Source organism: Apodemus sylvaticus, chromosome 1 (genome assembly GCF_947179515.1).
Source record: "Apodemus sylvaticus chromosome 1, mApoSyl1.1, whole genome shotgun sequence".
Lineage (NCBI taxonomy): Eukaryota > Metazoa > Chordata > Mammalia > Rodentia > Muridae > Apodemus > Apodemus sylvaticus.
The window spans coordinates 58,010,549-58,033,747 of record NC_067472.1 but is presented as its reverse complement, the minus strand read 5'-3'; the positions used below and the strand labels follow the sequence as shown (position 1 = coordinate 58,033,747).

The 23,199-nt window shown below is 49.9% G+C and overlaps 1 protein-coding gene across 2 annotated transcripts; it reads right to left on the bottom strand.

The window, feature by feature from the left end:
• Nucleotides 1-552: 552 nt before the first annotated feature.
• Nucleotides 553-21,636, bottom strand: Dpp3 (dipeptidyl peptidase 3). 2 transcript variants are annotated; one of them, XM_052193155.1, is made up of 18 exons: nucleotides 21,578-21,636; nucleotides 20,135-20,409; nucleotides 17,652-17,741; nucleotides 16,995-17,132; nucleotides 16,288-16,362; nucleotides 14,851-14,944; nucleotides 12,285-12,415; nucleotides 12,061-12,191; nucleotides 11,925-11,983; nucleotides 10,940-11,134; nucleotides 10,695-10,807; nucleotides 10,237-10,329; nucleotides 8,900-8,962; nucleotides 8,690-8,814; nucleotides 8,469-8,589; nucleotides 6,828-7,007; nucleotides 3,267-3,429; nucleotides 553-1,115 (listed from the first exon to the last, which is right to left on the bottom strand). In XM_052193155.1, the coding sequence occupies exons 2-18, from the start codon at nucleotides 20,402-20,404 to the stop codon at nucleotides 940-942; spliced, it is 2,217 nt and encodes a 738-aa protein (XP_052049115.1). In that variant the 5' UTR covers nucleotides 20,405-20,409; nucleotides 21,578-21,636; the 3' UTR covers nucleotides 553-939. The 2 variants fall into 2 exon arrangements, with proteins under 2 accessions (XP_052049115.1, XP_052049104.1); XM_052193144.1 differs by lacking the exon at nucleotides 21,578-21,636 and adding an exon at nucleotides 21,306-21,365.
• Nucleotides 21,637-23,199: the final 1,563 nt, after the last annotated feature.

Below are 23,199 nucleotides of genomic sequence, written 5' to 3'. Positions count from 1 at the left end.
AAGTTCCGGGATGAAATTGTCCTAGCTGCCCCACCAAATAAGCGCTGGTTTCCTTGTCCTATGCAACATTGACTTATGGTTTCTGCATCAAAAACAGGGGCCTTGGCTTTGAGGCCTGGGGAGGAGCCCTTTTTAGAGGTGAAGACTAGGCTGAAAAACAAATTAAAGGGTGGGATCTCATGTTAGTGTGTTCGAGTTCCTTAGCTCCTTAAGTATTCCAAGGTACAAGAATGCTTGCTGTCTTGCAGAGGACCCTGGACTGCTTCTCAGAACCCACAGGGCAGCTCACAATTCTTTCACTCTAGTTCCAGGGAATCTGATGCCGTCTTCTGGCCTCTGTTGGCACCACACACATGGAGAAAATGCACACATACTCACAAATCTTAAAAAATGATATGTCACAAAGGAGAGCTCCAGAACACATGTTGTGAGTTTGTGCCCTCCTTTGGAAATGATATAAAAATCTTATTGTGGACTGGAAATCAAAAGTGATGTACTGTGCCCTCCCCAGGCTTTGAACCAGAAGAGGAAGAAACACACACATTGCAAAGGTGGTGGTTGTCATATTTATTTTTCTGGCTATAAAAGTAGTACACGAAGAGCGCTGGATTTGGTGAGAATGCTTTGAGCCCTGGCTCTGTCACACGCCACCCGCCAGATCTAGAATAGTCACTTCTCAGAACTGTCGCCTTCCCATGTGGAAAACTGGACTAGGCACCCTATGGAGCTCCTGCCACAGATGGCAGTGCAGATCCAGGAACTGAGGACATCTGGTAAACTGGAAAGTGCTGACAAATGGAAGGGGTTAGCGTCACCACCCTCAGCTGAGGTAGCACCAAAGTCCAAGCTCCTGCCCCTCCCCTGACTCCTAATCACACACAATTCAGGGCCACTGGCAGCCCTGGTTTGACAAAGAGGGGAGAGAGCACACAGATCTTCTCAAGCCTGGCCAGATGAAGCCTTCTGGATCTGGTCCCTCCAGAATCGAGCATCTGCTGTGGCCAGCTGGATAAGAACCTCCTCCAACTCAGGCCCATCCTCAGGAAACCGCTCACAGAAGGATCGGATGAGGCCAGCGGCTGAGGCCTCATACTCTACAAGTTGTACTTCTGAGCCTGGGAGGAGATGGAGGAAAACAGCAGCACAGAAAGCTAAGGTTACACAGTAACATTCACAGGGGCAGCGAGTTCTGACTGAGCTCTGTGGCACAAACTGCTCAATGTTAAGGCATCAGAATAACCCTGCAAGGAAGGGCGGGATTACATGCAGGGAGACTTAGACTTAAATAACCTGCCACCTGCTCTCATCCTTCCCTTAAGTCAAGATTAAATCAAGTCTGGCATAGTAGCACACACCATAATCCCAGAACTCAAGGGGCCTGAGAAAAAGGATCATTAATTTGAAGGCTAGCCTAGGAAATTCTGGTCTCAACAAAACCAACATAACCCCAACAACCAGTAACAAAAATAACTGATAAAAGTGCTGTCGGGGCTGGAGAGAGCTCAGGGGTTGGAGCACTTGCTGCTCTTGTGGAGGACCCAAACTGCTCTTAGCTGGGCCTCCAGCACCCACTTGGTGGCTCACAATGATCTTTAATTCCAGTCTCAGGGGATCCAGTGCCCTCTTGTGGCTTCCAAGGGCTCTGCATGCACATGGTCCACACATACATGCAGGCAAAACACACATCAAATAAATAAATCTGAAATCTATTTTCAAGTGCTGTATTAGATCAAATGAGACAGTCTTCAGCCTCTTGAAACTTACAGTGCAGCAACTGCTTCCTATGTCTAGACCACGGGCAAGTTTTCCAGCTGCTCTAAGCCTCAGTGCCTTGTGGGTAAATTGGGGACTGAGCACAGTACCTCTCCTGTTGTGCTATGGGGACTGCACATGGTAGAGCATCGGTGGTGTGCTCAAGCAGCGGCTCTGAGCGTCAGACTTGTTAAATGGGTGTGTCTCAAGGTCCCTGGATTGGTGGGAATCGTCCCCTCGATCACTCCTCAGCTGCTCAACCTTTTCAGTCTGTGTGGCATGTGGCACTGAGAGGTATACAGTAGCTAACACGGCCTAAGTTCAAGTCCTGACTCTGTGAAGATCATTTGTGTGTACTTCAGTTCCCGGATGAAAACTGGTGTGGGGATATAGTAACCATTCTTCATTAGGCTTGGGGAGTTCATGCTTGAAAAGCTCCTCTTTTTTTGTTTTTGGTTTTGTTTTGTTTTTTCAGTACTAGTTTTGGAACCTGGGACCTGATTTGGGAGTGCAAAGCATGCGGCCAGTGAGCTACAATCCCGGCCTATCGTGAAAACGCTTCACCTAGGTCCTGCAAGTCCTCTACCACCACTGTCAACACTACCACCAACTACCGAAGTGCTTGGGGTAGAACCCAGGGCCTCTTACACATTAGGCAAATGTTCTACCATGGACCACACCCCAGATCACCACTACCTTTGAAAACTCCAACCTGTTCCTCAAGACTGGTTCTTCCACTACTTCCTCCCAAGACCTTTGCTGGGCACTCTGAAGCTACAGATGTGGGGTTAATATATTTGTTGAGTTTTCATCTCTAACAGTCTCTGAACTACTTCAGAAGATGGTCTCAGTTCCATCTACTGCTCCAACCCTCAGTGGCCTCCCCTGAACTCCGTGTATCAAAGCAAAGGAAGCGAGGCTGAGGTAAGAGACTGAGGGGCTGTTTCGTGTTGAGGGGCTAGAGACAACATGTCTCAGGAAGGTGCCATTTAGCAGGGACAACAAGAAGAGTCAGACAGGCACAGATTTGAGGGGCACCGTGCCAAGCAGAGGGTACAGTGTGTACAAAGGCTCGAGCAGAGGCTTTGGTGCATTGGAGAGATAGGGCACACGAGGTACCAGCACCATGCAAGCAGGGTCAGGGATTCTGAAAATGGAAACGTTACTTGAGAAGCAGGGGGTGATCCAGGACATCTCCACCCTGAATGTTGCTGATTCAAATTCTCTTAGGTCCTATGCGGTCCCAGCTCATTGCCTGACTTTACCTCCTTCTAGGACCTTGCACTGTCAGGATCCTCCAGGTCCTGGCCTGGCCTCTACGAGCTCCTACTCTGCTGGCCTTCCTGAGAGCTCTCCCTGCTGTTTGACAACCAGTGTCCCTGTGTGTGGGAGATGGGAAATGCCAAAAGTCTGTCGGAAGACTGTGGCAGAGGGAGCCCTCCCTGAACCAAGTGTATTATGTGCTCTCTGGAGAGACCTCAGGTAGCTCCACCGATCACTGTAACATCCGTTACCTTCCAGGCGGGTGTTGGGCTGAACAATAAGCTTCCGGGATTCCTTGCGCAGCAGTACTGTATCCCTTAGGGTGAGGAAGCACTCCGGGGGTGCGTCGGTGACCGCTGCATAGCCCTCGTACAGGGCCCGCCCTGCAACCACATCCCCTGTGGACTTCAGCACCTGTAGGGAGGAGGGATAAAGTGCCTTCGATGGGCACTCACCTCACAGCCACAGGACTCTGCCAGCAGCCATGGCCAGTCGGACCTAGCCCTGGACAGGGATCTGTTGTGGTTTGTCTGTTATAAAATTTCAGAGCTAGGCTGGGCGGTGGTGGCACACACCTGTAATTCCAGCACTCTGGGAGGCAGAGGCAGGCAGATTTCTGAGTTCGAGGCCAGCCTGGTCTACAGAGTGAGTTCCAGGACAGCCAGGGCTACATAGAGAAATCCTGTCTCGAAAAAAGCAAACAAAACAAAACAAAAGAACAAATTTCAGAGCTACAAACCTAATGGCTAAGACGTACCCATATCAAATATGGTGGCACCTATAATCCCAGCACTTGGAAGGCAGAGACAGAAAGATCAATAGTTCAGGGCTATCCTTCGCAACATAGGGAGTACAACCTGAGCTATACATCCTAACATCCTAGGTGGCTAATTTTTTTTTTTTAAAGACATGTAGACCAGTTGGGCCTTGAATTCACGCAAGACTTGCTTGCCTCTGCCTCTTGAGTGCATATTAAAGGTATGCGGCAGAATGTCTGACAGCTAAATTTTTTCAAAAAGCTAGTGTATATTAAGAAGTTAGGCTTTGGGGTTAAGAGATGGCTCAGTGGGTAAGAACCAGAAGCATGAGTTCAAGTCCTGAGCACCCATGTTAAAAGCTAGGCCCTGACATATGGGCTGTGATCCCAGTGCTGAGGGGGCAGGTACAGCCAGTCTTGCTTCAGGATCAGTGAAAGACCCTGTTTCAAGGGAGCACAGCAGAGAGTAATGGAACAGGACACACATGTGCATATGTCACACATACATTACACACACACACACACACACACATACACACACACAATTTAAATGAAAAATGGAAGAGGTGGGGCTTTTAAAAGCACCCAGGCTCCTCCGCTGTAAATAGGATTAAGACCCCCGTAGAGACAGCTATGGAAGCGTCACCTTTCCCTTCCACCAACTCTTATGTTGTCTCCCCTCATAGAGTCTATTATCTCCCTCTGCTATGTGGACTCTGGAGTTCATCTCTCTCACTTCTTAGTAATATGTAATCTCTTCATACATGATCATCTCACCAACAAGCCAGACCTGGGGAGCTCAAACTGGAGAGTTAGCAACATGGACACCAAAGGAGCCAGTAGCATCAGAAGTGATTCAGGCAGAACAGACTACTGGGAATGGGATCCGGTACCCTCAATGGATCCTAAAACCTGAATGTCTACATCTCTAATCCAAATCGGTGTGCTATATGCGTCTTCTGGTATAGCATATTTTATATTGCACTTGATTTATTACACAAAATGTTATGTATATGTGTCTGATGTATGTGCACATGTGTGTTTGGTGTCTGCATAGGAAACCAGAGAAAGCCATTAGCTCCTATTCTATCATCCTCCAGCGTACTCCCTTAAACGCAGTTCTCACAAATCTGGAGTCAGAAAGCTCCAGCGATCCTCCTACCTCAGTGGTGCTGCAGCTGCAGGGTATGCAACCAGGCCTGGCTTTCTTACATAAGACTGGGGATTTGAACTCAGGTCCTTCTGTTTATGTGGCAAGCATTATTACCCACTGAGACATCTCTTCAGCCCTACATTTTTTTTTTTTGAGACAGAGCCTACCTAGGTTAACCTCAAACTCCTTATGTAGTGAAGGATGACCCTAAACTCCTAATCCTCCAGCCTCCACTCCTAAGCGCTGGGGTCACAGGCATGAGCTAACACTTTCGGACCCAGGGCTCCATGTACACTATACAAGCACTCTACCCACTGGCTGATAGCTCAGGCCCTTAGATTATTTATAATTTCCAATGTAATGCTATGTAATTAGTTCTTAATCCATACTATTTAAGGAATGATGACAAAAAAATTGTGGATGTCCAGTACATGCAAAATGACTCTCCTCTGTGTGTGTGTGTGTGTGTGTGTATGCATGTGCATGTGTATGTGAGTGTGGGTGTGTACAGTTGGTTGAATTTTATGGATGTGGAATTGGGGGCTCCAGAAAGAGGACCATAGGAATAACAGGAGTCAGGGAGCCCTGAGCAAAGTGAGGAACCTGCACCATGTCTGAATGTGGGGCTGCCACAGTTCCAGCCAGTCAGTCACATACGAATTGAGCCCACTGTTGCTGGACCTTCCAAGAAGCCAATTTTGCTAACATCAGAAAGACAAAAAAAAAAAAAAAAAAAAACCAACATGGCTGATACAATAAACAGCTACATCAAGGATGATGTCATCTTCTGTGTCTATAACATACTGCTGAGGAGACTGAATATGATGAGGTAAGACTGCCCTGTACAAGGACCAAACTGGGCCACTCACGGTGAGCATGCCTTTATCCCAGCACTAGGGAGACAGAAGCAGCTCAGTCTCTGTGAGTTTGAGGCCATCCTGGTCTACACAGAGAGCTGCAAGGCAGCCAGGGCTATGCAGTGAGACTCTGCTCAAGGGGCTGATTCAATACTGCCTAGGAGCTGATAGATTTGACTCCTATTCCTAATGCTCTGACAACAGCATTTGCCATTTGCAGCAAAAATCACATAGAACTGTTGCAAAGATGGCAGAGTGAGCATCCAGAAGCTGCCAGGGCAGCGTGTTTGCCTCCAATTCATACACAGTCGGACTACTAGGGACTACCGGAGCCCACCCAGGTCTGTCTCATCGGCTTTGCCCACAGTGCCCCTTCCTATCTTGGAATCCACCAAGGACCCTGCGGTTCTTATCTAGTGCCTTTCATCCTAATTCACGTTTTTGGTAGTCCAGGGATGAAACCCAGGGTCTTAGATGTATTAAATCATACTCTACCCCCAGCCCCTAATTTAATTTTATTTAACTTTACTAACAAGTGTTTTAGTTGGGTGTAGCAGAACACACCTACAATCTTGGCAGTTGGCAGGTAGAGGCAGAAGCAGGAGGGCACGAGTGAAGGTTAGCCTGGTCCAACATAGTGAGGTCTGGGCCATCCTGGGATACATGTAAGACTGTCTCAAAATATTAAAAAAAATTCTTAAAAAGAACAAATTAACAAAAATGACCTCAGTGAACACAGGAGCAAGGAAGAAATTGAGGGGAGAGGCGTGGGCAGAGTGGACCCCCAGTCTTGCGCATCACCACACGCAGCAGCGTCACTGCCACACAGCTCTTGTCATGGTCTAAAGGTGTCCTGTTTGCTTTCTTTATCTGTTCGCTGTCTGCATTCCTTCATGTCCATGTGAGAAACTGCTCATAGCTTATTCTGCCACTAAAAAGACTTGCTGGATGAAGGAACCGTTCAGGAGGTTAAGAGGTACTCACAGGTGGGAGAGAGGGACAGAGAAGAGGCTGGTGGCAGCCAAGATGAGAGACCTTCACTTACCTGGAGTTTCCGCAGGAACCGCTCCAGGGCAGGTCTGCCCACTGAGCGGATCTTGCTGCGGTCCAGGTGGACCCGGGCATCTGGGCGCCCATCAGAGCCTGTGGTAGGAGTGACGGTAACGAGTCCTTCACCAGCTTCCAGCAAAACCCTCAAGATCACAAATCGGGCCTGCATGTGGGCCTGCCAAGGGAAAGAGGCTGTGTGGAGCAGATACTGAATGCTTACTGCACAGTCTGCACATGAGTTCAGCATGCTAATCACCAGCTGACGTCATCCATTTATTCCCTCTTACCCTGAGGGTGGGGGGAAGGGGTGGGGGCGGGGGTGAGGGGGTCCACTCAGCCCACACCTCTCCCCTTCACTTCTTCCTTTCTCCTGTGAGGCGGGCTGTGTGGGCAGAACCTGGTGCCCTATTCCCCTCATAATCCGCCATGCCTCTCAGTGCTCCAGACAGCAGCTACGCATGGGGTCCCCTCACTGAAGACCTGGAGGACTCGCTCTCCCAGTCTTTTCTGTGCCCAACAATGGAACCAGGCAGGCTCCATTACCCCACTCTCACATATGGCAAAACATGGAGGTCCAGAGGATTGAAGTGCCTGGTTCAGTATCACCCAGCTGCCAAGGGAGGCAGGAGTCAAACCTCAGTCCAGACTCTAAAATGTGTATTTTCTTTTATGTGTGTATGTGTGTGCACACACATCATTTTCTTTCTAAGATTTTAAAAAATATATTACAGTTTTATTTTATATGTATGGGTGTTTGGCTTATATGTATGTGCACCACATGTGTGCAGTGTCTGTGGAATCCAGAAGAAGGTATTGGATTCCTCGGAACTGGAGACAATTTTCTTAGCTTTCATCTGGGTGCTGGAATTGAACCCAGGTCCTCTGGAAGAGCAGCAGTGCTCATAACTACGGAGCCCTCTCTCCAGCCCTCTCTTTTGAGATGGGATCTTGCTATGTCGCTCGGGCTTCTCGGCTTCTTCTGGACTCAGGTAAACCCCGTTTTAGCTCTCTAGTGGCTGCAAGGCTTTATAGTGTGCCCCTCTTGATGACATATACTGACTCCTCAAAATGTATTTATCTGATTTTGTTAAAAAATAAAAATAAAAAATCCAGCAAAGTGGATTGACGAGTAAAGCATTTGCCATGCAAATCTCACAACGGAGTTTGATTCCCAGGACTCAAAATGGAAGGAGACAGCTAGCTCTCCAAAACTGGGCACACACACATGCACACACATAAGTTTAAAAAAAATTAAATCACTGTTGGTTAACACGGTTTCAAACTATATGTTGGCCAGGTATGGTAGTGTACATCTTTAATCTCAGTACTCAAGAGACAGAGGCAGAGGGATCTCTGTGAGTTAAAGGCCAGCCTGATCTACAGAGTGGATTCTAGAACAGCCAGGGTTACACAGAGAAACCCTGTCTGGAAAAGCACAAAACAAGACAACAACAAAAAACTGTGACTGAGTGGCTGAGCCCAGTGGCTAAGAAGGAAGACTACATGAATTTGAATCCTGTCTCTCTTCTTCCAGTAGAAATGTGCATAGCTTTCCTCACAGTACAGTCTGGGGTTAGAATAAGTTTGTCTGCCTTAGGGGGTGCACTTGTGCCATCCTTGCACCCAGAATCCTCACCTGTCGCCAGTTGGCTGCCTCTGGGGTATAGAACTCCAAAGCCAACAGCCCAGCGCGAACCATGTTGAGCCAGTTCACGTAGATTACGTCTTCTGCATCAGCTCCCTCAAAGCCAAAGATCCTGGTGGAGTGGAGACAGGAAGCATCAGATTCCCCCCGTGCTCCAGTAGCAGCCCAGCATGGGGACTCAGCCCACCGCCCCTCCAGCCCACTGTTCCTACTCCAGCACTTGGGGGTTGAGACAGAGGTAGAGGCCCACACTCTCGGCCCGGCACTCTTCGTAGCTGGAGGCAATGGTGCTGAATTTGCTATCCCATGTCTCTCCACTCCGGTACCAGCTCTGGATCTAGAAGGATGACACAGGACCCAAGAAATCAGGGCCTGCCTGTGTCCCCCGTCCCAGTCACCTGGCTCCACAGAGGCTCTCTTACCTGCTCCCCAGTCTCTGGGTTGATCACAGTCTCCTGGTCAAAGTTGAAAGCACCTTTCTCATCCTGTAGAAGAAAGGTGGTGGATGTGGGTGGGCTAGGGGACAGTGTCCCCGGGCAGAATCAGAGTGGCTCAGAGAGATGAGGAAGGGGAAGTTCTGAGGCAACCCTCCGAGCTCTAGTATGCCAACTACTCCCTCAGATCCCTCAGCAGACAGGAACCACCATGCACTTCACTGCACGAACTGGGGTCCAGACAAGGGAGGGACCACCTGAAATTGTATGGGAACTCGCTCTCCAGAGCTGTGAAGAGACACCCAATATGTGGGCCAAAGAGCATGGCTGCCTCGCCCCATGTGCTTCTGGTGCTACCACTCATGTTGCCAACATGGCCCTGCCCACCATGCCAAGCGTCTTCCTGGGGAAGACTCTATCACCAACACAAATCACCGGTGAGAAAACAGAGGCTCTGAGACCGAGAGCCCCAGACTGGAGTCAGCCCAAGTCACCTCTGTGCCTCCCAGACACTAACACGTTTACTAAAACCCCACTGTGCCAGGGCTTATACTTCACCTCCCCTTCTGTTCTTCACAGGAGTTCATATGATCATGTCAGGAACCCCACTGTACAGATGGATCCACTGGGGCCCCCGCCAGAAGAAAAGACGTAATTAAAGTCATGGCCTGAATAAAAAGCTAGATGAGACAGCGTGCTGGGGGCGGCCCCTTCCGCTGCTCTCTGGATTCTCTGGCCTTACCAGATGTAGCTCTGTCCCTCCCTCATCTAGGGAGGCAGCCCCAGCAGTGAGAGCAAACCCAGCCCAGAACCCCCTTCACACTGACGGACCTTACTCTCCCATGGATAGTTCAGCTATGTGGCCCCACGCGGCGAGCCTTCAAGTCTCCTTAGCATGCTGTAAAGATGTCGGCCTTACAATGTTACCCAAGTACAAGCCAAGGGTTTCAGGCACTGTGGCCAATGCGGAAGAAGTGCTCTGGGGAGATAGTCCCTTAAGCACAAAAGACTTGAATTGACCTCCCTGCAAAATGCCCCAGGAACCCAGAGAAATGAATGGGTAACAGGGCTCTCCACGATAGCTCAACTGGTGGCTGCTGACCGAGAGGGAATGCTCAGCTCAGGCCAGGGAAGCTCCCCTTAAAAGCATGACTCAGGGAGGGGCCAGTTTCTGCCACTGCCTGTGCCAAGGCTGCAGGCACTGTCTGTCTCTGCACCTTGAGCCTGTATTTTTCCAGACACTTAGGGGAGCCATGGCTCCCTAGAAATGAACAGCTCCACCTATGGGTGGGACGGGTCAGGTGGTCCCTGCTGGTCCTCCTCACCTGTACAAAGAGCTTGCCGCTGCCGTGGCCCAAGAGCTCGTGTAACCCCACCTGCACATCAAAGGACGGCCCCTTCCAGCGGATGTACAGGTCCTGTCAAGACAAACAAGGACCCCACTGACCGCCGCCATCTCACTGTGGGCACTGCATGCCAGTCCTCCCAGCAAGGCCCATGTGGGGAATGTGCTTTCAGGAAGTCAAGCTTATTCCAGTCCACACGTGTGGAGCAACAAATCTCACCCCCACAATGACTCAGCAGGAAGGGCCAGCATAATGACCCTCCACTATGCACCCCGTGAGGAAATGGGAACTTTCCAGGGACAAAGGGTCGGCCCCATGGCAGGAAAGGTGGCTAAGCCAGAACCAAAGCTGGACTCTGATTTCACCACAGTACTGCTCCATACGCCTTCCCAGACTAGTATAACCCTAGCCCCAAGGCTCAGATAGCCAATGCCCACCTTGTCTTCTTCCTCCAAGAACGTGAGTTTCTCCCGCTTTGTGGCATAGGCCACAGCCAGCACATTTCCCAGAGACACATTCTTGAAGCCTTCTGTCTGTCTCAGGTCATCATCTAGAAAACAGGGATGAGAGCTGACAGAGGGAAGGGCAGAGGTCAAGAGGCACTGATAGAAGGATGAGGGGCAAAGGTCAGTTTGTGGCCAAAGGGGGAGGAGTCTAAGTGGTGTGGGGGGAGGGCACTCACAGTTGGGGATGTTGATGCCTGCAGGGATGCCAGAGCCAGCAAAGGTGAGGACGTCCAGGGAAGTGAAGTCAGGGGTGAGGAACTTGTCCTTCTCAAAGGCAGGAGGCCAGGGCAGCTCCTTCAGCAGCTGCTCAGCACTTGCGACCAGCCGCTCGAACTTGGCACTCATGGCTTTGTTTACCATGGCCACGAAGCCTATGGGGAGGTGGGGCTGTGGTCTGGCAGCATCCTGGGATGCCATCCACCCTTCCAAGTTCCCCACGCATATTTACACTGAGCACAGCCTATGCTGGCTGCTGGGGACCGCAAGCCCCAAGCCCCAGGCCCCAGGCAGGAAAACAACAGGCAGAATTCCTTCATGTTCCTGTGACCTCATGTCTGAGCCCCTATGTAGTGCTGGCACTTTCCTTCCTCCTGCCAGGCTAATCTCTGGATTTAGCAACTTGTTGTCCAGCCCCTCTATCCAGAATGGGGAGAACAAGCGTAGGCAGAGACCAGTCTGAAGCCTCCGGCAATGACATGCCTGCGGGATGATGACTGAGGCAGTCTGCTGCCGCTAGGGACGAAAGCTACCACACCAGTCTCACCGGCGTGGCAGATCCACTCCTATCTGCTGAGCATATCACTGCACATGGGACTCTGTGATGCTCAGGCGTCTGACCACTTGGCTTATGGTTACAGATGGATGATGGGCAAATCCAAGTGAAGAAATCATGTTTGCCTGTCTCCCGAGAGCCTTGTCAGGTCAGCCACAAAGGGCCTAACAGCCAAATGGCTCAAAGTCAGGGTAACCTGGGCTCAGCCTCCACTAAGGAAAATCTTTTAACTTTGTACTACAGTGCCCGGGGCATTGTAAATGAACTGTCCCAGGCTTCTGTTATTACTTCTAGGAGGAAGGGCAGAACCGTCAAGGAAGAATGGGCAAGTGAACTTGGACCTGTGCAAAGGGATTTTCACCCACCCTCCCCACTCCACAAGAAGTTACCTTCAAACTCTCCTCGGGAGCCAAAGGGGTCACGGTAGCTCTCAATGAAGCCAATGTAACTAGAGGAGAAAAGAGGAGATGAAGGTGACCTGGCAGAAGGCATGGGGGTGAAGGGGAGCAGAGGCTGGCACCTCACCTCTCTACAATGGGGCCTTTGTCCTGAATCCAGAAGCGGGAGCCCCTCTTATGGGCCTCAATGGAGCCCTGGGTGAAGCTCTCCACATACTGGGCCAGCATTTGCTCCTGGTGGCTATTGGCTGCATAAGCCTAGAGGTGAAAAGGGCTTTGGTCAGCCGTGGACCATCCACCTTTGGTGCCCAGAGGGTTTGGAGTGGCCCCTCAGTCTCCAGCCGGCCCTACCTTAGCTTTCTCCAAGTGCTCTACCACCTTCTGGAGGATGGGGGCATAGTCCCCCCGCGTGACCTGGAAATGGTTCCCCTGGAACTCATATCTCTTCAGCTTGGAAGTCAACTCAGAGTCGAGAGCAGGGTCTAAGGAATGAGGCAACACTCAGGGAAAAGGCCAGGATGGGGACAGGGCACCTCAGCAGGCTTCTCACTCTGGCCCACTAAGAACTTTAATGGCTCCCCATTGCCAACAGAAATTAGGATAAATTCTCTTTATCTAAATTCCAACATGCATATGTTACAGGCTAGGGATGTGGCTCGATGGACAGGGCGCTCGCCTACCATGCACAAAGGCCCAGGATTTGATACTTAGCACTGCATAAACCAGGTGTGATGGTGCACACCTGTAATCTTGTGCTTGGGGTGGAGACAGGATTACACTGAGTTTGAGGCCAGCCTGAGCTAGAGTAAGACCTTGTCTCAAAACACACAGGAGCTGGAGCTATGGCTCCGAGGGCACAGGTTCTGACCATAAAGCCTTATAGCCTGCGTGTAGTCCCTAGGTCCTCCACAGGGTGAAAGGAGAGAGAGAGAGAGACAGAGAGAGAGAGAGAGAGAGAGAGAGAGAGAGAGAGAGAGAGAGAGAGAGAGTGTCTGAGCCTGCACACCGTACCACCATTGGTTAAGAGGTAGATTAGGGAGAGAAGGAGTTCAAGGTCATCTCAGATACATACTCAAGACTATCTCAGATCCATACACAGTGAGTTTAGGGTGGCCCCGGAGATTGCAGAAGATGCTATCTCAAAAAACCAAAAAATAACCTCCACAGAAACCCAATACTCCAGCAGGTAGCATTGTATGCCTTTAATCCCAGCACAACAACAAAAGCCCAATACTACACACATACACACACACACCAAGAGTCCCATTGGGCAGATTTCTGAATCCAAGGCCAGCCCATCCTACAGAGCTCTAGGACAGCCAGGGCCATATAGAGAAACTATGTCTTGGGGGATGGGAGTGGGGAACACATTTTGTTCTTGTGAAAGACCCAGGTTCAGTTCCCAGTACCCACATCTGGTGTCTCAGCCATCTGTAACTCCAGTCCCACAGGAACTGACACCCTCTCCTTGCCTCAAGCACCTTCAAATATACTATACACATAAAAACAAATCTTGAAAAAGAAAAAAGAGGAAGAAATCAATCTTTGAAAGAAACAAAAGAATAAAAAAAGAGTCACATCTCAAAAACTATGAGAGCTGAGTGTAACTGGGGAACAGAAGCGGGTGACTCCTGATTGTGAGAGACAAGGAAGGGACCACTAACCAAGGACGACAGACACTGAGGGAGTCTTCTAGAAGCTTGATCCAGTGCCGTGAGCACTCGAGGTCACTGTTCTACCTTTGATTCACATTCCCAGCCCCAAAGCCACTCCTGGCCACTCTCTTACCCTGCAGTCTGTGCTGCGAGCATGGAATCTATTTCAGCCTCCACTGTAACATGATCCCCTTCTGTTTCCTGGACTGGTGAACCTTTTCTTTCTTTCTTTTTTAAAGAGTTGTTTTTATTTTGTGTATATGTATGAATGTGTGCATACGTATGGATGTATCTGTGTATGTATGTGTATCTATATACACGTGTGTATGTGTGTGTACATATGTGCATCACACTCACGCCTGGTACCTAGGATGCTGGTAACTTAACCCAGGTCCTCTAGAAGAACAGCAGCGCTCTTAACTGCAGAACCATCTTTAGTTAATGTGTTCCTTTTTTGTCAAAACAGACTTTGTGCTGTCCCCTAAGTTTTGCTATCACCCTGTTGCAGCTCATACTGTCCCTCTGTCTGGAGTGCATATGGCATGTTCATCCGCTACATGCCCCACGTTTCCACATTTCCACCTGAGTATTAGCAAGCACTGGGCACTGACTGGGAAAGACTCTGACAGAAACACACAGCCCGTTCTAGCAGAGAGCTTGTCATCAAGACACAGCCCAACCAGGGCACTAGTGGGCGTGCTGGAAGGATCCCTGAAAAGGAGCCACCCACATCCAGCTGTGGAATGGAGAGGAACTGGCTGGGTAGACAAGATGGGCTCAAGGCTGTTCTGGGCAGGAAGTAGGCAACATCCTGTAAAAAGACTTAGTGACAAGACGTAGCAATCAGAAGCCTTAGAGTGTGGCTAGATCAGGGAGCGGGAGGTGTGGAGCGGGAGATGTGGACTGACTAGGGATGTGGATGGGTGAAAACGAGTGAGCAGAGGGTGACACAGAGGCCTAAATATATTCGCTATCCTTGCTTTCTAACAGGTCACTGCTGCCACTGTGTCTGAGTGAGTGAGGACAGGCCAAATGCGCTCTGGGGTGGGCTTGAAACCAGGTAGAGCCAATCAGACAGCCATGACCACCCCCAAGTGTTGGCTCACATTAGTAAAGGACTCCGGAGAGTCGAGAGCCACTCTTTTGCTGTATGAAGAAAGAACTGACACCAAAGAACTCTTTCTGCTGGAACAACTGGCCTGCTGGCCTGAGCCTCCTGGGTCATTAGGTGGCTGACGTTGGACATTAGGGCCTGAGCGCACCTGTGTTGAGTACTGAAGCCAGTCGCACCTCGTAGTGGGACTTCCCTTCCTGGCCGGCCACCTTGAAGAGCCGCGTGTTGTACGCACTGAGGTTCTGGGAAAAGAAACAGAAAACGGTGAGATCTAGGAGACTGAGGAGAGTGGAGTGGCCATCCCAGGACAGTGAGGAGAAGTCGGCTAGGGCCTGAGGAACCTTCCCAAGCCCACAGGGGAGGGCAAGGGATAACTGTCTGTAGTGCTAGTGAACGCCTTTAATCCCAGCACTCAGGAGGCAGAGGCAGGCAGATTTCTGATCTATATAGTGAGACTTTGTCTCAAAAAGAATAAAATAATATAATACACTGGGGCTGAGAGGTGGCCCAGCAGTTAAGAGCGCTTACTGCACTGCTCTTGCAGAGGACCCAGCTTTGGTTCTCAGCACGTAAACAGGGGCTCACAACTGTCTCTAACTCCAGTCTCAGGTTAGCCATGGGCTCCTACGTACACGGGTACACATTATATACTTTAGGTGCGCGCGCATGTGCGCGCGCGCACGCGCACACACACACACACATACACACTAAAATAAACAGACTTTCTAATTTAAAAATACATATCTATGGGAGGGGGTGGCACACACCTTTAATCCCAGTACTTGGGAGGCAGAGGCAGGCAGATTTCTGAGTTCGAGGACAGCCTGGTCTACAGAGTGAGTTCCAGGACAGCCAGGGCTACACAGAGAAACCCTGTCTTGAAAAAAAAACAAACAACAACAACAACAACAACAAAAAACATATCTGGGGCCCACACATGTGCCACGGTGCTTGTGTGGAGGCCTCAATAGTTTCAAGAGTCAGTTCTCTTTCCATCAAGGAGGTCCTGGAATATCAAATTCATGTCCTTGGGCTTACTGGCAAGTACCCTTTGCCCACTGAGCCAGTCAATAGCCCCATGAGCACTAATTTTCTTTCTTTCTTTCTTTTTAGTTTTTCCAGGCAGGGTTTCCCTGTGTAGCCCTGGCTGTCCTGCAGACACTCTGCAGACCAGACTGGCCTTGATCTCAGAAATCCACTTGCCTCTGCCTCCCAAGTGTTGGGATTAAAGGTGTGCACCACCACTGCCCGGCCAGCACTAATTTTCACAAGCTTGACTGTGTGAGGCCTAGAACCACCTCAGTTAGCCCTTAGTTGTGTGAGATGGACTTGGGAGACAGCCACAGAGCTGCCATGTGGCTGAGGAGCACGGACACGGTAGATGCACCCTGGCACGCGTGTGACATCCCTCTTTCTGACTGGCGCAGGCTTACCTCTCACACACTTAAGTCTTCTCCTTCTCAAGGACCTAAGGTGCCCATATGTCTGTGAGTTCAAGCTGGGACCCAAGAGCAGGTGGCTGTGGAGAAGGGGCGGGGTCAGGAAGCCCCATCAAACTAGCATCCCAAATTGCCAATTCCCAAACCTGAGAGTCCAGAAAGTCCTGGGCCAGCTTAGCGTCCTCCATGGTACAATCTCCAGAGAAATAGGTAGTGACTCCCTGTTGGGGAAGAGACAGAGAGAGAAAAGGTGTATGGAGAGACACGAGCCTGGAGTACTGAGGGCGCAGAGCAGACCCTATGAGGCAGCTGACGGCTTCCTGCCTAGGCTCTGTGTGTCCTCCCAGCACCTCCACCCTGTCCCATCTATTTCTAGGGGGAAAGGTTGTTTTCGGTATTTTCTTCTTTGAGTCCCACACTGGCCTCAGACTCACACCGTCCTGGGGGCTACGATGACAGGACATGACAGGTGTGTGCCACCCTGCTGGACCAGTCCCTCTTCCACCCATCCTCTCTAGCTGGCCCACCCCTAAGGCTTGCCATGGCGTCTTTCCACACACCCCAAGCAAGCCCTAGAGGCAGGGACGCTTGGTCCCCCGCACCATTCTCTCCTAGACTCCCTTCTCCTCCCAGATCATGTCACCTTCCCTGTTTATGCACCCACATCCTGCCAGGACAGACCTGGAAGAACATTCTAGAAACATTCCGTGCAGTTCTCTGTGGTGCCAAGTGGCTTTAGCTCGATAGTAGGGGTAAGAGCCTCCTGTCTTCCACCATTAGCTGCCCTTCCACGTATACCAAGCAGCCGCAAGGATGCCTCCACTTTACCAAGTTCTTGGAGGGTGGGGCTCACCTCCTTCCCCAGTCCAAGATGTCGAAGCCTTGGTTCCAGGGAGAACATAAGCTCCCCACAGGTCTGCCAGAGCTCCCTGACTTCTTCTGGCTGCTGTTGGGCAGCCTTACTCCCCAGGATCACACGTTCCAGCTTTTCCTGCAAGGAGAAAGGACGTTATTGGTTTAGCCAAATGTCCTTCAGACTCCCAGAGCTTCCCTCTTCTTGAACCTAAGACCTCATAGTATAGCCTAGCAGCAGCAGCAGCAGCAGCAGTAGCAGCAGCAGCAGCAGCAGCAAGCCCCGAGAAAAGCTGACCCTCAGGCTGCCACACAACTACTCAGACATTGCATTCAACACTACCAGGCCACTAGTACAGGTATCTGAGGAAGCACAGTGCGTGGACTCCGCCTACTCCCAATGACGAGCAGCAGGCGTCTAACAGTTCACATCCGCACAACCTACACTTGCTTGACTCTCAGATGGGCTGTCTGAAAGGATCATGCTTTTCCTTTACATGTTTATCTGCAGTATCTGGGGATGCCACGTGACACCACAGTCCCAGTCTCCCAGTGACAGGGTTATGGATCATTCTGCACCTTTGACTCCAACAAGAATCCCTTCTTTATTCTCTAACCACAGCCCACTGCTGCCTCCTTGACACCCTCCCCAGCTCACCTTGGGCAGGTTAGGAACAAACTTGGTGTCACCAAAGGACTTGTAGTTGCCCATGTTGGAGTAGACCCCTGCAGCGTAGACCAGGAATGCCTGGGAATAGAGACAACACGGTAAGAAACAGGAGACTACACCCTTCCCCTTTCAGGAAAAGGTGGCCCTTTTTTTCCGCCAGGTCACACCAGTGTGGGAGAGGCTAAGAAATCACAGGGCAGAACCCTGATTCTAAGAGGCCTCAATTTGGCCGAATTTGTTGTCACAGACGAATTTTTATCCCCACCCTACTGGGTAGCAAAACTGGTTTTAGTAGCTACCAAACACACCTAGGCTGGTGATAGCAAGAGGCTGCCTCCCACAGCTCTAAGGGTAGGCATGGAAGCTGGGTAGGGCGGTCAGAGAATCACCTTCTCTTGCTATTAATAGACAAGCTGCCCGGTACCGCCAGGTCGAGATGCTCTGTTATGGGAATGGCTTGAGAAAACGGAGAGATGAAGATCACATCTCAAGACAGCGTCCAACAGCTGCGGCTAACGGCACCTGAAGCCTCCTCTAGCCCTGCACATCGCAATCATGTGAGCCAGTAATTCTCTGAAAGGCCTCACGGTGTATTACTAGCTGTTCAGGAATGCACTATGTGGACTGGCTTGTAACTCAGAGAGATTTGCCTCATCTGCCTCCCAAGTGGTCCATCACAGGCTTATGTCACCACACGAGGCTCATAATTCTCTTTAAGCCACTTTGGATTGGGTCTCTGCTACTTACCAACAAAGGCATCCCACTGAAAATAGTTAACACTTGGGTAGTACTTCCTACTTACAGGCACTATCACAGAGATTTGCTCTTTTTAACAGTACACCAAGGACTGTTTGAGACAGAATGCAATAAGCAAAAATTCCAAAGATATAGAAGAAATAGTGACCTTGGCTCAGAAATAAACAATCTGATCAATTTCTTCCCCTTATAGAAAACCAGGTCACATTCTCATACACTCCTTGTGGGACTGTAACGTGTTGAACCATTTTTAATAAAAGGGTCTCACTATATAGGCCTGGCTGGTCTCAAACTATGTAGATCAGTCTGGCCTTGAACCCACAGCAATCCTCCTACCCTTGACTCCAGAGTGTTAAAATTAAATGTGTGTACCACCACGTGTGGCCTTAGAAGATAATTTGACAGAATCAGATCATTATAAATGTTCAGAGCCTTTAACCCAGCATTTCTATTTCTACAAACAGTTCCCACTTATGTACTTATACAAGAATGAGCACTGCGGCACGTTTGCAAGAAAAACTAGAAACCATTTATAATGTCCAGCATTAAAAAAAAAAAAAAGAGGCAGAGGCAAGTAAATTTCTGTGAGTTTGAAGCCATCCTGGTCTATTGAGCAAATTCTAGAACCACCAGGGAGAGACCCTGTCTTGAAAAACCAAAAACAAGCCAGGTGGTGGTGGTGCACGCGTTTAATCCCAGCACTTGGAAGGCAGAGGCAGGCGGATTTCTGAGTTCAAGGCCAGCCTGGTCTACAGAGTGAGTACCAGGACAGCCAGGGCTACACAGAGAAACCCTGTCTCGAGAGAAAAGAAAAAAGAGAGAGAAAGATTTTTTTAATTTGGTTTTTTTCGAGACAGGGTTTCTCTGTATATCTCTGGTTGTCTGGCCTCGAACTCAGAAATCCGCCTGCCTCTGCCTCCCAGAGTGCTGGGATTACAGGCGTGCGCCACCACTGCCCAGCTAAAAAAAAGAGAGAGAAAAAAGAAAAAAACAAAACAAACAAACAAAACCCAAATACTACTTTGATTACAATGTACACTGACTTAGAGTGATTCACAGCCAATAAATGAAATGAATATTGCTCAGGATATATACTCAAAGGAAATTCTCCAAGACTGAGATCTGCAAAATGAGCAGCATATAGAACTGACTGCTCTTCCAGAGGTCCCGAGTTCAAATCCCAGCAACTGCATGGTGGCTCACAGACATCTGTAATGGAATTGGATGCCCTCTTCTGGTGTGTCTGAAGACAGCTACATTGTACTTAGGTACCTCTGAAGAGATTGCACCCAGGTCCCTACCCAGGCTGCATTCCTCTGTCCTTCAGTATCAGGTGTATAATCATGGCAGACTGCCAAGAACTATGGTACCTAGGCTGGCCTCAAACTCACAGCAATCTTTCTGCCTCAGCCTCTCAAGCGCTGGAATTCAAGGTGTGTGCCACCATGCCTGGCTTGCTTCCCTGTATCTTGAAGCAGGCACTGTTCTAAGTAGACCACCACTATACTAAGGGCAGACCATGAGCACATTCTACAGATAACAAGCCTGAAGCTACAGGGGTGTGTGTGTGTGTGTGTGTGTGTGTGTGTTTGAGATAGCACTCTTTAGTCTAATCCTCTACCTAGTTGGAGAGAGAGATCTATGGCCCTAGATTCTGGTCCTTCATACTCTTCTAGAAGCCCCTCAGGAAACCAGGCTGGCCTGTGAGAGCTGACCTGATACTCTTCTTCAGTAAGGCCCTCAGCCAGGGCATGTTGGCGCAGCTGGTCAGGGTCCTGGGCACGGAAGAGGCGGCTAAGCAGGGCATAGATGTAGGGGGCTTCAGGGGATGTCTGGAGCAGCACAGCCAGGCCTCCATACCAAGCGGCTCTGGACAGGTGGTGGGCATAGAGGCGCTCTGTGGGTGACAGCAGGCGGAATGCCTCACGGCAGTCCAGGCTCGACACACCGATGTCATTGGGCAGGATGTACTGGGTATCCGCCATGAGCCCTGAAAGAACACATCACAGTCATCTCAGAGAACACAGCATCTTCACATCTGCTCTGAAATCTCAGGAGCTAACTAATTTCTTCCACCCAAAAGCCCAGGGGGGGAATAGTCCAGTTGCACCCATTCACCTGAAATGCTGAAATTCAAAGACTCAAATACCTAGTGGGGCAGCGTTGGCTTGTGGCCTCTCAGACTTAAAGTCTGAATCCAACTACTTCATATTTCAGATGGGGAAACTGAGGCTCAAAGATGCCAAACATATGAAGAAAGAACCAGCAGAACAGAGCCTCATTAGTCTCCCGGCTCTGGCCACTCCCTGTCTCACCTCCACCTTCTCAGATTTCCTAGTCTCTGTTCAGAATTTCCCACCACCTCTAGCTCATCACAACTGCTGAGAAAAGCTTCCTGCTGGATATCCACCCCACTGTTCCAACCCCGCTCTACCATGGGTTCTAAAACCCAAGCCAGCCACTTCACTTTCCTGCATCTCTTTGCTCCTCTGCAAAACTGATTGTGACTATGACACCAAGCTCAACAGTTGGGTATGAAAACTAGAAAAGGCCTTTCCAGGACAGGGCTATAACACAGTTGGTAGAGTTTGCCTAGCTAACAACCAGGCCCTGAGTTAGATTCCAAGGTCAGTCTGGGGTACATGAAACCCTGTCAAAAAGTAAGTAAATCAAAAAGATTTCTCCCCAGCTTTTCCTTCCTAGCATCTGCCCCAGTCTCATTTCTTTCTTCAGCCCTTCATTATCCTGTTTTCTTCTGTTGCTCTGTTGGGAAGCCACATAAGGTCACAACCCATTTCCCAGATAGGAACCATATGACACTTGGAAAGCAAGCAACTTAGCCAAAGCTTTTCAGCCCAGTTGGGACTCAAGGAATTCTGAACCCACCACGTTCTCCACGCTCCGCCCCAGACTAAGGACACGTTTCTACCCTCTGTACTCCTTATTCGCGCGGCTCCGCCCCATCTACCCCTTCGCTCGGAAAGAGGTGTTAACTCTTTACTGTCTGGAAATTCTCCTTGCCCGAAAGCTGGGAGAGATTTGGAAGAGACACTGAAGAGTGGACAGAAAGAGGTTGATCTTGCATGCACAGCCAGGCCTCGCTCTGATCTCCTGAAGATGACACATCGTAACCCCGAAACCAGGGCGCTGCACCTCACCTGCTGCAGCTGCTCCGTTCGCAAACTCACTTCCTGCTTCCGGCTACCCGCCCCATTCATTGGGACACAAGCCCCGCCCCCCACCGACCAATAGGCTCGCCCCAGGGATCAGACGGACAGCAGCTACATCCAATAGAAGAACGGAAGACAGCACCTCCCCTCATCTTCTCCCCGCCCGCAGGAGCTAAGGGTGGTGCCTGCTTGCAGGGACCCTGAGGCCTTGGCCTTTTGTCTGCTGGCCCTCACTGCACTGTAGAGTAGGGCGATGGTTGGTAAAGTAGTTTGAATATCTCCATACCCCGCGAGGCTGCTGCCGGGTACCGACAGAAGGGACTGACAAGGTCCCCAAGCATAAGAGTCCCTATACATCGGGAGTCTCTACACATGTTGCTGGGAACCTGCTCTTTGCGGTTTCACCTCCAGTGTCCCTCCCCTGGGTTTGGCAGTTAGGAACCTCCACTTAAAGAAGAGAATAGTGAGGTGGATCCCTTCTCTCTGGATTTAGAGTTTGGGGATGCTATTTGGAGACTACAGAGTTATTACAAAGAATGTTAGCTGTGCGACCAGTAGTCCCATTCACGCGGGGGTTCAGAAGAATGCTACAGGTGCTCCACTGGGTCACCTTGGGCCTAGAAGCCATCCTTAAAATATTGGGAGCCCAGTTTCCTCAACGCACTCAAAGTTGAGGCCAGCCAGTAGCAGGCATTTTCTTAGTGTGACCATTTTCCAGCTAGAATAGAAAAGCAGTCTCCAGTGACGGGAGCGCAGCCCAGGATGCTGGCAAGCATGTCGTCTACTCTTGGTAGTGAGGGAGGTGTCTTTCTGGGTGACCTGTAGCTCTTGTGAGTACCTGCTGGCTAACCTGGCAAGCGCTGAAAAGTCCTTGGGTTAGACCTGGGGCGGACTTAGGTCAAATCAGATGTCTGTCTCTTACCAACTGTGTGACTTCAGATAGGTTACTTCTCTTATTCTGGAACGTTGTCAGCTTTACTTCAGGACTAATAAGTGAGACTACTCCAAGGCATGGGCAACCATCAAGAGGTATGCTGCCCCCTAGTGTTGTGTAGGAGGTAGTGTCTTGGGACTGAAATTCAACACACCTTCCTTACCTTGCCTATTTAGAGGGCCCAGTGCAACCAGTGCCCCAACACAGACACCAGTTTCTCATTCACAAAGGTACTTAAGGCCAAGTCTGTCACCACAGCGCTAGTAGCTCTTGGTTCTGATTGGTGAGTGTCATTATAAGGGGGAATTCTGTAAAAATGTGTCCTGAGGAGAGTCCTCTTCTTTCCTTTCACCATTCTCATTGTTTTTAGACTAGGTATAAAGTTGTCTGAGATCAAGTTGAAATATAATCATAACCAGGCAGGAGAAGTATAGCCACCAAGGGCTACTTCAGGCAAGTGAAGAATCTCAGTTCCCAAGACCCCCAACCAAGTTGCATGGTGCCATTTTATAATCTCAGTTAAGAGGAGTGCATATTAAATGAAGTCCTTTACCAGCAGCTTGCCATATAGAATCTCATTTAATTCTTGCAAAAACCCTGAGATAACATATCACTGTTTCCAATATATTATACTGTTTCCAACTCCTGCACCAACTCTCTCTCTCTCTCTCTCTCT